The sequence below is a fragment of the Seriola aureovittata genome, chromosome 17 (assembly GCF_021018895.1).
Source record: "Seriola aureovittata isolate HTS-2021-v1 ecotype China chromosome 17, ASM2101889v1, whole genome shotgun sequence".
Classification (NCBI taxonomy): Eukaryota; Metazoa; Chordata; class Actinopteri; order Carangiformes; family Carangidae; genus Seriola; species Seriola aureovittata.
Genome location: NC_079380.1, coordinates 17,439,317 through 17,452,788, shown reverse-complemented (window position 1 = coordinate 17,452,788; position 13,472 = coordinate 17,439,317). Strand labels below are relative to the sequence as shown.

Below are 13,472 nucleotides of genomic sequence, written 5' to 3'. Positions count from 1 at the left end.
TGAAAATACATCAGAAGTCGGAAATTACATGGAGCGCCTGAAGTTAGCACTTATGGAGGTGACGTCACCCTTTATTTGACACATAGACTGTATTTGACATCGTCCCTGGCACCGACGTCTCCTCCCTCCCTCTCTCCCTCTCCATCCCATCCAGAGCGCCAATAAGTTTGATTGTCCAACAGAAGACATGAGCAGTTATTAATCAAGACACAATAAGGGACGTCTCACACTGTTTGTCTGTTCCTGTTCAGCATGGTCTTTATTGTAAACATTTAGGAGCAAAGAGTAGACAAACTATGGCTGTTCAGACTCTATACAGTCAAGTCTCTGTGTCCATCAGTGCCTCAAGTACTCTTTGGGTTTTCCTCCTGTCTTGAGACAGAAGCTATGGCCTCTCACAGTCCTGACAGGCACTATAACATAAAGAGCATTTCCCTCATTGGAAACAATATAGCTAACAAAGACAAAAAAAAACATCCTTCAGCACACATTATCCTCTTGCTAAAGCTGAGAGACAACCTATGACAAATCTGAACTTAGTATATAAGTAAAAGAAAATACATGTCAGTTTTTCATCATACAGTATGTGTCATTTATGTCCATTTGCTTCCTGCTCTCTGTTCTGTAGTCCAGCAGGCAAAGAAAAAATATGTAGCAGCAATAAAAACATAGCACTGGTTTATGTCAAACATTCATACATTGTTCCAGTGTTTTTGTATGCTTTATCCCCATTTACTTCAAAGTATGTATACTTCACATTTGAGTCAACCACTGGCACAATGTTTTTCTAGCCAATGATGGTGGTAAGGCTCTATGGATGGAAGTCAGTTGTTCTTTCGGCTGGTCCACCACTTTGGTCCAGATTGAAATACCTCAACAACTATTTGGTAGATTGTCATGTAGTTTGGTTCAGACATTCATGGTCCCCAGAGGATAAACCATCAAAACTTTCCAGCTCTGTATGAAAATCAACTTGCAGAGACTTGAAACATGCTTTACTGCAGGTATAAGTGCAGGTGGAAAAAGAGAAGAATGCAGTATCACAAAAGTCCCATACAGCATTCCTATATTGTGATATGAAGTCTGATTGCTGCCTGCAGAGGAGTGATGTAAAACTGTATGCTTCGGTCAGCAGAAATTTGAAATGTACACAATTTTCAGATAATGGGGTGAAACATAAAGAACACTTGTCATGTTAGTGCTACCACCGCTCTCGCAGGCTTTAACAGTCAATATTTTATTGCTCGATTATTGACATAAACTACCGTAGCAGCAACCCGCTTGGAAAAAAGCAGAACTCTAGCAGCAAATCAACCATAAACCTGGTCGGCAGGCGTCAGTGACGAAGCCTGAGATTACTGAAACAAGAGGCACTGACAAAGAGGAAGTGTTTGGCCCTAAAAATGGCTACGTTTCCCTTCGCGTCATTCCTTGTTCTCTGTGGTTTTACAGCTGTGTGGTCTTTTAAGGTGCTTCCAGTCCGCCTCGCTCTCGCAGCGCTGGACTCTGCTGAAGAACTTCTTAATGAGAGCTTTGGCTTCTGCTTTAACTGTGGACACAGATACAAGAGTCAGAAAACAGTCCATTGTTTGTAGCTGTGCAAATCTGGGATGTTGTTTATTATTTTTAATGATGTATCCCCTGCTTACCTTGGCCTTTTCCCCGACTCCTTCCTTCAGCAAGAAGGTGAGACAAGTAGCGAGCAAAGGACTTGAACAGCTCCTACAACCACAGAAAGCAACCGCTGAGAATTCATCAGCAAACAAGTCAAGCCCGTCTTTTCATTTCACCTTGCTGCTTCTCTGCAAATATGAAATGATAATTGCCTCTCTCACCTTGGTGGCAAACTTCCCCTGAGTGTAAAAAGGGTCCAGGTAGCGGACCACAATGTCGGCCGCTTCCTTCAGCGTCACCGGCTTCGGTGGCTCGTTCACCGGGTGCAGGGCCCTCTCCTGTACGTTAGGATTGAAGGTTACTCTTCTGGTGCTGCCATTGGTGGGGCGGCTGCGCTTCGCTGGAGGAGACGACTCTCTGTTGGCTTTCATATCATCTGTCAGCTGGAAATATACAGTATGTATCATCATAAGTTACTGAGCAGGAAATAAATCTTACGACTGGAGAGGAAACAGACACCTACCCCTTGTATTAGAGCAGGTTTAGCTTCTTCTTCTGGTTTGTTTTGTCTGTGAGGGGGAAAAACAAAGATGATGAAAGAGGACTTTTCCAGCAAAGTTGTCATAAAATGGCTGAAATCACTCTGCGGCAGACCTTATATCATCTTCCGATGCGTCTTGAACCTGCTTCAGCTCTGAAGTCTCTGTTTTATACGTTTCCTCCTCCTTGTCATCAATTATAACTATTACTTCTTTTTTTATTTCTTCTTGCATCACATCCTGAGTCTCTGATTCCACAGGACTGCTCTCTGCAGCGTCCACAGTGACAGGTGAGTGTTCCTGCTGGCAGGTGAATTCTTCAGGAATCACAGTGGTAGTTTGAGGTAACGTAGTATTAAGTCCCCCCGGCTCCTCCTGGCTTTCTTCTGTTGTTTGTTTCTTTGCAAAGTACTGGGAAATGTTGCGGGTACTTTTTGCCGCTTCCGCCAGCTTCTGCTGCTTCTTGCTCATGGCTTTGCCCCCCTTTGTCGGGCTGTTCATGGAGGCAGCGACTGCATTTGCTCTGGCTCTGATAGACGATGTTACAGCCGAAGATGTATCTGTGTTCATCTCTTTTATTCTCACCTTGACAGATGACTCTCCAGAGCCTCCTGAGCTGTCATTGTAAAACCCACCACTCTCTGACCATTTGTTAGAAGCAGTGTCCAACATGGAGGACTTCAGCAGATCCTTGGCAGTCTGGAAGGGGTTGGAAGAGCCCCTCTGGCCTGCCCCTACCCTCTTACGCTTCAGCTGGAGGAATAATGATAAAACAGATACATGTTTATATCAGAAAGTTAGTCTGAAGCCACAAGAACCCACACTAATTGCTTCTAAACTAGCTGAAGAAAGTTTCTACTAAAGTGATCTTACTGAGTAGACTTCAGATGCAGATGTGAACCCCTGCATCTCCTCAGAAAAGGATGAAAAAGAGGAGGAGGAGGATGCTTCCCCTTTGAGTTTCGACTCAATTTCTCTGGATTCACTGCTGCTGGTAGTCTTGTCACCTTCTCCTCTTTCTCCTCCAGCTGAGGGAGTTGCGCCTTTCTTCAGCTCTGACACCTTCAGAATAAGAGATTTGTCAAGGCATATATTTTCCTTACATGAACAGCAGAACAGTCAGGAGTTACCTTCTTTAGTACGGCTGCTTTGTACAAGTTGGACGACTTGCTGTTCTTGAAGACCTCGTGTTCGAGATCCACCGCCATGGACGGAGTGTCACAGCTGAGAGGTGGAGAGGAGATGAAGACCAAGTCAGGTGTCAATTAATTTTCTTAAGAAAATGAACTATGTATAAAAATGATTCTTGGAGCATGTATCTGCACAATTACTTGAATGTGTCTTCTGCCCCCTGGTGGCCATGTAACGCCTCTTCCAAGAGGTACAGGCAGTGCTCTCTGGCCTGAAATATAAAGTTAATTAACAACTGAATAATTAAAAAAAAAAAAAAAAAAACAGTGATAAGATAGAATGGTGTGTAAATAAAGGCTGTAGGTGGTAATAGCAGAAGAATTATAATAATTCAATCAATTACAAAGACATTTGAGTGGGTGATATGTTTGCACACAGTTCAACACCAAAGCAAAAAGGAGCAAAAATGGCTAAACTTTGTGGACATATGAGTTCAGATATGCTCTTTAATTACATCAATTATGTTTCAGTAGAACAGAAAATATCCACATTTCAGATGCTGAAGCTTCCCACTTCTACTGTGCAAAATGACATCGCTTGTAATACATAGGTGGGCCACAGGGGCAGTATTTTATTTTCATCTGCTGCAGTCTCCTTTTCTAAGCTGTAGAAGTGCTGTATATTTACAGCGGTGGGGTTGTATTGCTCAGTTGCAATGTCTCCCTTCACATCTCGCGACACATGAGTCACTGAATTCCTATAGACTTGTTAATGAATGGAGAAGGTATGAGGAATGTGTTTGTGGCATTCAAGTACCCCATTGTACCTTTACAGTGAGCCTGGGGATCCTCTGGCTGCTGGCGTCTTTGAGTAGGCAGGCAGCATCTGCACAGAGGGACACATTGCTTATATGACCGTACACATTGGCCAAAGTATTCATTTATAATGATTTGCTTTCTTTATTTATATTACCTGGGGGAACAAAGTCCTCCCTCTGACCTTCAGTTCCCTAAAGACACACGAGCACAGACAGGAGTCAGTAGCTAGTTCTAGATATTCTACTAAATGAAAGAAACTTCCAATCGAACAGTGCACTTCTGGTATGGTGATGTATTATTTTAGGGAAGTGAAACTGGCACACTTCCTCCATCTCTGCAGCATAACTGCTCAACTCCTGATGAGATTTATAATTAACATCACCCTGAACCTCTCTGCCAAATGAGCGCATTTAAATTTAAATGTATCTTTTGAATTTGAAAAAGACCCCGTGTCAGCTTGACAGTGACTTTAAGAGTAAATTACTCTTGTTTCTAATTGTGACACAGCAGAAATAAGTATTAAAATGTCCATAGAGTATTCCTCACCCACCGCTCCATCTGTCTATCCATATGTTCAGTATGGTTCAGTCATACTTTATTCAAGACATGACTACTGCATATACTGCCATCTTTCAAGCCTGTAAGGGGTGGGTATTTCTATATTATGGACGTAACCTGGTAATTCTCTTCAATGTCATTAAAGGTCCCGTATTTTTCACTTTTCCTGTGTTTTATTTGAAGTGTTGATCCATAAGAAGACATACTTGTGGTTTTAAGTACCAAAAACCATCTCAGGTGTAGTTTTACATCTCCTCTCTCAGGCTTCTCTCAGAAGCTCAAACAACAACAGGTCAGTGAGCCAATCACAAGAGAGGCTCTGAGCCTCTTTTGCTTGGGGAATGGCTGAGAGCAGTGACTGCTTTGTTGTGACATCACAAAGTTACAGAAGTCCTGACGGCTCGTTTTAAGTCACAGTTTCTGAATACAGGTGGTGTGTATTTCTCTGTGGACTGAGCTCTTTGATACAAAGAAGACATGGAATTCTCACTTAATACAATATGGGCCCTAATATATTTATATGTAGTTCTTAGCGGTGAAGTGACAATGGTCTCATTAATTTCCATTACAATCATTACTTCTTTGTTGTTTAAATTCTGTTTCTACTACTATACAATTATGATGACATTCCTGTTTTCATTTCTGCTGTGTTGAAAAGTGGCCAACTTCCACTTGGACCTGCTGAGGAATAGTTTTTCTACAGTGTTGTGCCAGTTCCACTGAACATGTGGGAGCGATTTGCTACAAGCCTCACTTAACAGGGGCCCCAACAACCCCCGTCTTTCTGCTGCCCACAGCTGGCGAACACATGTACAGACAAACAATGCAAACAATGTTTGAGTTGTTTTTCTAGCCTGGTTAAGTTTACATTTCTACAAAGGTTTGTGTGTGTTGGTTATATATTATATTATTATATTATGATTCACCTTCCGTAGGTTCATCTGCTGCTTGAAGAGGTCGGAAAACTCCTTTTTCCTCTTTATGACATCTTCATCGCTATTGCCACTATCCCCTTCATCAAACCTACAAGGTGTGACATTAGTTTAATCTACAGGTTCACCATTACTTTATGTTACTTTGAATCCAAACTGAAGAAATATGACATCCATAGTGGGACGAATGAAATCAACATTTCAGAAAATGTCATTAAAGTTTCCTGCCTCTCAAAGCCGTAGCCTTTCTTTCCTCCTCCATAAGCGTCTGACTGGAAACCAAACCGTCCTTTGGGCTCTTTGCTCTGAGCTGCCTCAGTCTTGGTTCTGAGGACAGCCGATTTCTCCAGCTGGGCACGTACAGCTTTAGGGTTACGACAGTAGTCGCAGGCGCCGGCACAGTTTGGCGCCTTGTCACCAAAGAACTTGGAGATGATAGCATGACGACAACTGTTGGGTAGATGAGACAAACTGAGTATTACAAACTAAATACATGTAAGGACAGGAAGGTGACATTGCTCCTGCATGTTAGAATAAATTAGCAAAACAGATGCAAGACATTGTGAAGCTATCTACATGATAGAGTTTGTACTTAAATGGTCAAGACAAATGATGTTTTTGTGCACACAGCAAGCACCTCTCCATCATACACAAGTAGTTTGGTGAGGCTATCTGGTGCATGACTGATCTATTAGATGTTGTGTAACCATCACACACTGACCGCAATCAATGTTTCTATTATGAAATAAGCCAAACACGGCTCCCTCTTCACATGGCATAAAAAATACAGCTGCCTGGCAATCAGAGATAGACATTGCTAATAGACAGGGCAATTAGCCTCTATACTGATATAAAGAATGCATTAGAGCAAATTAAATCTTAATTTGGGAGGTGATTTTCTGTCTTATTTTCCTACACATTAAGGTTTTTTTTGGACACACAACCTATTCATTTCTAACAAGAGCTCACCTTGTTCCTGCATGTTATGTGTTTTATTATGATCCCTGCTTTACATGTGATTGTTTCCACTCTTTCTATAAAAAAGCCTCACACTCCTGTATCAGATCGAGTATTATGTAACACCACAACCACACAGAGAGAGAGAGTGTGTTTGGGAAGCAGCTCATTAAACGAGCCACTTCAACAACATACTAACTACCTTGCTGGAAATGGAAACGCTGTCTCCACAACCATGAAAGAGAGAGGAGCAGTCTCACCAAAGGAGGTGGGGAAAGACAGAGAGGCGCACAAAGAGTCTGTGAAGCAACAGTCACTCCCAGGCAGGACCGTCAGAGGGAAAACAGCCTTGGAGGCAGACAAACTAATGTGAGGAGCACAGCAGATAACTACTCTACATGTGTCACTACCAAAAAAAAAAAAAAACAACAACAAAAAGAAGAGAGGAACCCTAAAGACCGAACTAAAGAAAGAGCAGAAGAGATAAAAAGGCTAAAAGGAAGGAAAACTTCAAAAAGGACAACAGAGGAGCACTGACTGGGATTTGTTTTTGTGTGTAGTCTCACTTTACTTTAACTCCAAGTGCAGACTATCATCTGTACCTGAGGCATTATCCCTCCTAACCCTAATCTCAGCCTGACTGCTAATCTTGGGCAGCATCTGAGCACCTTTCCTCCTCTGGATGATTTACAGCAGTCAGACATTCAGCAGGTAACTCCTTCAGGGAAAATGTCATGTTCATCACTGTCTCCTCCTCATCAACTAGTCTGCTTACTTCTGTTTTGTCATCTTTACCAGTTAGTCTGGGTTGGCTTGGCTGAGTGTTTGAAAACAACAAAGACTCTCATAGGTAAGTGCCTCTCACAGTGAGTGTGTCTGTATCTGTTTGTGTGTGTTTGAGAGACAAAGCACCTGAGAAATACTGCAGGCTGGGAAGAATGACAAGAATGCGTTTGAAAATACAGACTTCTTATGTGCAAACACACAGAGAAAATTTAAACTAGTCTTCTTTAAAATAAGGAGAGAACTGTAGTGACAGAGTACTGTCTGAGGGGGTTTTTCACTGTTTAAGTTCATTAAGTTCATTATTAAACCTAACAAAGAGTTACTGTGGAAAAGTCTAAATTGGGGGTCTAAACAAGGTCTAAAATTAACATCCACCAAGCACTGGCTGTGCAGAAATATAATTTATCAATCGGGGTCATCTGCTACAGTCACTTTTATTATGTTGTCTTACAAAAGCCTAACAGAGGGTTAACCTGTTACTTATGCTGAACGCCCTAAACCACCAGCCCCACCCCCTGTATCATTACCCTGATACACACACTCACTTTCAGACAAACACTTGGCTAGAAACATGCTTTACATCAGTTCACCCGAGGCGGTAAAACTCCGGCCTTCCTCTCACTGTAACCCTCCTACTCTCTCTTAAAATCACAAAACCTCAATTAGGTAAAGAAACTGTTAGTCAGCACAACTTCATCATGTTCATGGATAAACAGCAGCAAATTATGTGCTTGTGCCCCTCCCACTAAGGGCGTCAGTGACAAGCAACAGGAAGTTATATCCTGATGACACTAAACACAGGCAAATAAATGAGACTGTGTAAACCAAATTTAAGCTTGACTATCTTCAGTGTAAATACATCCACCCTGTTTCTGCATCGTCACGAGGATGGATGCCAAAGAAGAGACGCTGAACCTCCTGAACAGGATTTGGGTAAAGTTGCAGGGTCTGCCCAGAGCCAACGCTATAGAGGTGGGAGCTTTCTCCATCCTGCTGACCTTCATCTGTGAGTTGCCGCTCTCTGTCATAACTGATTTTTTTTAATTCTTTAAGACTGAGCCAGTCATGATACTGTTGATTTGCTCTCCTGCAGTGGTGGTCCTGTTCATGATAGTGCTGACCTGCGTGACCTGCTGCTGCTGTCGCAAGACCAAGATGAAGGGACCAAACATCTGAGCAAATGTGCTCCACACAAGGAGAATTTCATTTCATTATCATCAGACATCTAAGCACAGGAGATGGTGCACACACAAAAAAATCCCACAAATGCAGGCTTTCGCTGCAGCACCATGAATCCTGTAGAGTCAATGAAAAATCCTACTGAGAGTCATGGTCATGTAATTCATAGGTAAATATTAAAGGTCTATCTCAGTGGAGCCTCATACCGGGTGTGTTCAGGAGCGCTGAAGAGGCCCAACCCTTGAACAACAAAGCACCTGACAAACACAGAGAAGGATGTTCTGACTGGCTGCCAGACACACCTGCCAAAGCTGCCAGATTTTCAGGAGAATCCACATTCCTTGGAGCATCCCTGTGCTCTACAGGGCAACAAAAATGCCTCTGATCTGAGGAAAAGGCAGAGCCAACCCCAATTGCAACTTTAACAGTGCAGACAAAATATGATGTGGGGAATCGTTTAAAGAAACTGAAGAAGACCAACAGCGGGTTACAAAGTTAGACGTGAAGGGAAAATGCCAAATTTGTTTTTTTAATGTTTTTTCTTAGGCTGACCATGTGTCATTCCTAAGGTATTAGAATTGGCAGTCAGACATGGAATTAGGTAAGATCCGCCTAAGAGGGGGAGCTGTAAGTGTTCCTCAGCATATTCTGTACAACATGGCATAAAGACAGAGCAAGTCTGCCCTCCACTGTACACAAACTGAAATAGCATGTACGTGATCAGAGTTGTGTAATGTATAAACCTGCATGTTGTATTTGTGCAAAGGGCAAAGCCATTATGTAATGATGTCATGTTTTGACGTTTCACTTATTGGCCTACTTGCTTTTATTTGTAAGCAATAAACAAAAAGTGACTTGCATGCATGTGAGCACTGATTTCTTCACTCACCCTTCTTGCTCACAGAATGACACCATGGCTTCAAAGTCTGTAATGGCTGCTTTGTCTGTCTCCTTTGCGCAGCCCCGTTTCTCCTATAGACAAGTTGTTCAGAGATGTTGAGATACCTTGACATTAATCTGACTCCTTACATTTAGAGTCCTCTGTTGCTGTGCTGACCTGTCTGCGGGCCACTTCCTTGCGGATGAGGAAAATAATCTGCTCCTTATCTCTCCGGGAGTAGTATGTGCGACACAAGGAGGGCAGTCCATCTCTACCTGCTCGCCCAGACTCTTGGTAGTAACTGGCCAGAGACTTAGCGAGGTTCCAGTGAGCAACAAACCTTCAGGATTAACAGAGACATCAGCACATAAAAGCTTAAATACTGTAGCAAATACAAAACAATACAGCAACAAAAACCTCACTGCCTCACCTGACATTGGCCTTGTCTACTCCCATACCAAAGCTGATGGTGGCTACAATAACCAACACCTTCCCCTGCATCCACTCATTCTGGACCTCGGTTCGATCTCCTGCTTTCAGACCTGCAAAACCAGAAGTCAAACACATCAGCCCCAATCCTGATGTTTTCTAATCCTACACATACACATTAGGAGAGAAACACTGCTACCTGCATGATAAGGCTTAGACAAGACTCCAAGTTTGGTCAGCTGGTAAGCCACTGTCTCGCAGCCCTCCCTGGTCCGACAGTAAACAATCCCACAACCCTGTTCACAAATATCAGATAGTGTGAGAAAAACAGCATTCTCAGGGAAAACATTATCAGCCAAAAATTATTCTTCTGCATCAAACTAGAATTTTATGCTGCATAAATACAGAAAAGGGCTCTATACTCAACTGTTAAATATCACAGCTGAGCCGATGTTGGCACTGAGTCCGTTTCATTGTCCCGTTGTAAAATATTCTGCCTTCAGCACATACTGCATCTTTGTCACACCGATTTGAGTTGAATTTGAGAGTTTTTAGGGCTCAAAACTTATCTGAAGTAAGATGTTACATCTGTCACAATTACACACTGGAGATGCCTCAGATTTGACATAAGGATTGATGTTAAAATCCATCATATTAAATTGCTCCTCTTTCAAAGAAAATAGTCACAACAGGCTTCTCTTCAGGATGTCAAGTATGTATCCTGGGATGAAAAGATTCAGAGAGCTGAGAGCTGATTTGACATACAATGTGAACTGTACCGTTATCAAACCTGACTTTCTGCTGCTTTCCACCTCCAATGTTAAATTATTTAATTATTGGTTGCACATGTCACATCTAAGTTTTGCATGTCACTCTCTCATGCTTCATATTTTATTTCAAATTATTCATTCTAGACTGTCATAACTGTCTGTAAACAGATTTTATTTTTTGTTTCATTTCATTCTTTTCTATTATTTATAATCACCTTACTTTTGCTACATTTTTATTGTAGTATTCAGTACTCAGTAGTATTTAGATAGTAATAGTATTGTCCAGAAAATACAGTATCAGTATGTCCTAACAGAGGATTTGTTTCATTTTGCTTGAATCCACGGACTTTAAATGACATAGAGAAAACCTTAGTCCAACCATAGCTATAATTTTTAGATCCTTTTGTTTCTGTCTTTTCAAATGAGCTGTTCCTTTATGTACTGCTCCAACATGTTAATGTTACTGTTTAAAAAATATAACACAGAGACCTCACAGAGTCCAGTCCACTGACCTGTCCATTAGACCCACTGTCCAGTGCCAGCGCCTGCTTAATAAAGGCATGGAGGTGAACGTAGGGGTTCGGCAGCAGCTCCATGAAGATCACATCATAGTGCAAGTTACTGCGAAAAACAGGTGTAACGAAAGATAGGGGCAAGCGCAGCCTGAGGGACTGAACAATGTCCTCTTGTACATTCTCGGGTGCCGTCGCTGTCAGGGCCAAGCAGGGAACTCCAGGCATGCGAGCACGCAGCTCACCCAGTTTGAGGTAGTCTGGTCTAAAATCGTGGCCCCACTGGGAGACGCAGTGAGCCTCATCCACAGCCAGGTAGGACAGCAGGCCACGGGAGCACAGGCCTGTCAGGCACGGCTGAAACGAGGGAGAGGCCACCATCTCTGGAGTGATATAGAGCAGCTTCAGCTTCGGGCTGCTGCTCTCCAGGTCGGTCAGGATCAGACGGCGCTCGCCTGCTGGGAGCTTGGAGTTGATGGAGCAGGCGGGGATATTCAGATCCTTCAGGTGCTGCACTTGGTCCTGGGAAGAAACACAGGGAGTGAGCAACACATACAGAGGCAAGAAAAGAAGTTAGTGAACCCTTTGGAATGACCTCCATTTGTTTATAAATGTGCCCTAATATATGGTCAGATCTTCATCTTAGTTACAATTATGAACTAACACAAGCTATTTTAACTAATAACATACAAATCATTGTATTGTTCTTACATGTGAAATGACCTCAGAGTAACAACTAAAGGCTTATTTGTTTGTTTGGGGTTATTGGTGCCAAAGGAGGTTCAACCAGTTATTAAATCCAAGGGTTCACTTACTCTTTCCACCAGAACTGTGAATGTTCAATCTGTGTGCTTAATAAGCACACAAAAGAGTATGATGAGTGATTAGGGGCACTGTTTGTCTACATTTGTGTGAGGATAAAGATTGGATCACATTTAATGACAAATCGATGCAGAAAACCAGGTCATTCCAAAGGGGTCACACACCTTTTCTTGCCACTGTAACTGACACTGCACACACAATCTGGCAGGTGTCTGAAAGGTTTGCGGGACAGCCAGGGATAGAGACTGACCTGAATGAGGGCGATGAGCGGGGATATAACCAGAGTGATACCCTCAGCCAGCACTGCAGGCAGTTGATAACAGAGGGATTTTCCTGCTCCAGTAGGCATGCACACAAACACATCCCTGTCACCTACACACAGAAAACAACACCGTGTCAGACATTACTGTCCCCGTGACAACGACAACACTTCCCGTGAGACACAATTCACACTCAGCTTCATGTTATTGAACGTTAATGAAGGTTCCTTGTTGCTGTTAGCCACCTAACGGCAGCTAATTAGCACAGAGCCACAGAGACTAAAACAGCAGTTACATGGACCGCTGACTCACTCACCTCTGAGGACCGCTTTGACAACATCTTCCTGTAGTTTAGACCTGAAGCTGTCGAACCCAAAGTGGGTTTTTAAAGCCTGTTTTAAACTTGTTGTCATCGTCTTTCTCTCATATAACCCTTTCTAACGTCGTCGCACACCGATGACATCATCATATTCTTGCAATATCCTGAAACGGAAAATAAAAGTTGAAAACAAAGAAACAAAAAAACATGTGTTTAGTGATATCCTAGCATTCATTCATGACGTATATTAAACGTTCTCTTCTTGTTTTATATTTGTATTAATATGCTGAAAACAGGTGCCACAGTTAGAGCTCTCTGATTGGTGCAGCTGGTGCACGACTTTCAGCTGATCACATGCATGTGATCCAGTATGTGGCCAAAAGTACGTGGACATCCCTGTTTTGGGCACCAAAGGTATATATAGATCTCACGCTATAGAAATACTCCATTCCAAGCAAGTCCCTTACTCAAGTAAGAATTATCAACAATATGCCCCACATGTAAATATATTTTTCCTATAATATATATTTCATCAGTGTGTTATCAGGCTATTATCGATGCTTCAGCATTAACATGCAAGCAGCATGTTAATGCTGAAACTGGTCAAGGTGAAGCTGATTTTAATACCTTCACACACTGTTGGGTGGTTTAATAGGCTACTGATCATTCAAAAAGGATTGTCATATGATGCATGAATAACAACAACATTTGGGTTGCCAGATTGAATGATCATCAGGGATTACATAATGCAACTGAAGTGATTTTGGCAGAAGAGACAACTTTCAAACAACCATCTGTTCACATGTAATAAGTCACTTTTTGCTTAATGACCAGGAAATCAAAGTGAACCCATTTCATTAGTCTGCTACCTGAGTTAAAAGTGAAGGGAGCCAGAAGACACTTGTCAATATTTTAGAAAAATATTCCACCCAGAATGCTATGGGAGTGTTTTTTTTTTAAATCCTG

General features: G+C 42.3%; 1 protein-coding gene and 1 long non-coding RNA gene across 3 annotated transcripts; one reads left to right on the top strand and one right to left on the bottom strand.

The window, feature by feature from the left end:
* Nucleotides 1-232: 232 nt before the first annotated feature.
* On the bottom strand, nucleotides 233-12,749 carry recql5 (RecQ helicase-like 5). Its single transcript, XM_056401180.1, has 19 exons — nucleotides 12,504-12,749; nucleotides 12,178-12,299; nucleotides 11,106-11,627; nucleotides 10,023-10,119; nucleotides 9,825-9,936; nucleotides 9,572-9,734; nucleotides 9,404-9,486; nucleotides 5,821-6,042; nucleotides 5,587-5,683; nucleotides 4,257-4,293; nucleotides 4,111-4,169; nucleotides 3,485-3,555; nucleotides 3,284-3,377; nucleotides 3,027-3,215; nucleotides 2,269-2,906; nucleotides 2,138-2,183; nucleotides 1,836-2,057; nucleotides 1,650-1,722; nucleotides 233-1,549 (listed from the first exon to the last, which is right to left on the bottom strand). The coding sequence occupies exons 1-19, from the start codon at nucleotides 12,598-12,600 to the stop codon at nucleotides 1,425-1,427; spliced, it is 3,069 nt and encodes a 1,022-aa protein (XP_056257155.1). The 5' UTR covers nucleotides 12,601-12,749; the 3' UTR covers nucleotides 233-1,424.
* Nucleotides 6,401-9,374, top strand: LOC130185013 (uncharacterized). Of its 2 annotated transcripts, none has more exons than XR_008830087.1 (4): nucleotides 6,401-7,260; nucleotides 7,348-7,399; nucleotides 8,186-8,341; nucleotides 8,429-9,374. It is a non-coding gene; the product is annotated as an uncharacterized LOC130185013 (long non-coding RNA). The 2 variants fall into 2 exon arrangements; XR_008830086.1 differs by having other exon boundaries at nucleotides 6,406-7,260; nucleotides 8,223-8,341.
* Nucleotides 12,750-13,472: the final 723 nt, after the last annotated feature.

Coding starts and splice junctions, on each gene's coding strand:
- recql5 (XM_056401180.1), bottom strand. CDS start 12,600: ATGACAACAAGTTTAAAACAGGCTTTAAAAACCCACTTTGGGTTCGAC. Junction 12,300..12,503: donor TGTCAAAGCGGTCCTCAGAG/GTGAGTGAGTCA, acceptor TTCTGTGTGTAG/GTGACAGGGATGTGTTTGTG. Junction 2,907..3,026: donor CTGCATCTGAAGTCTACTCA/GTAAGATCACTT, acceptor TTATTCCTCCAG/CTGAAGCGTAAGAGGGTAGG.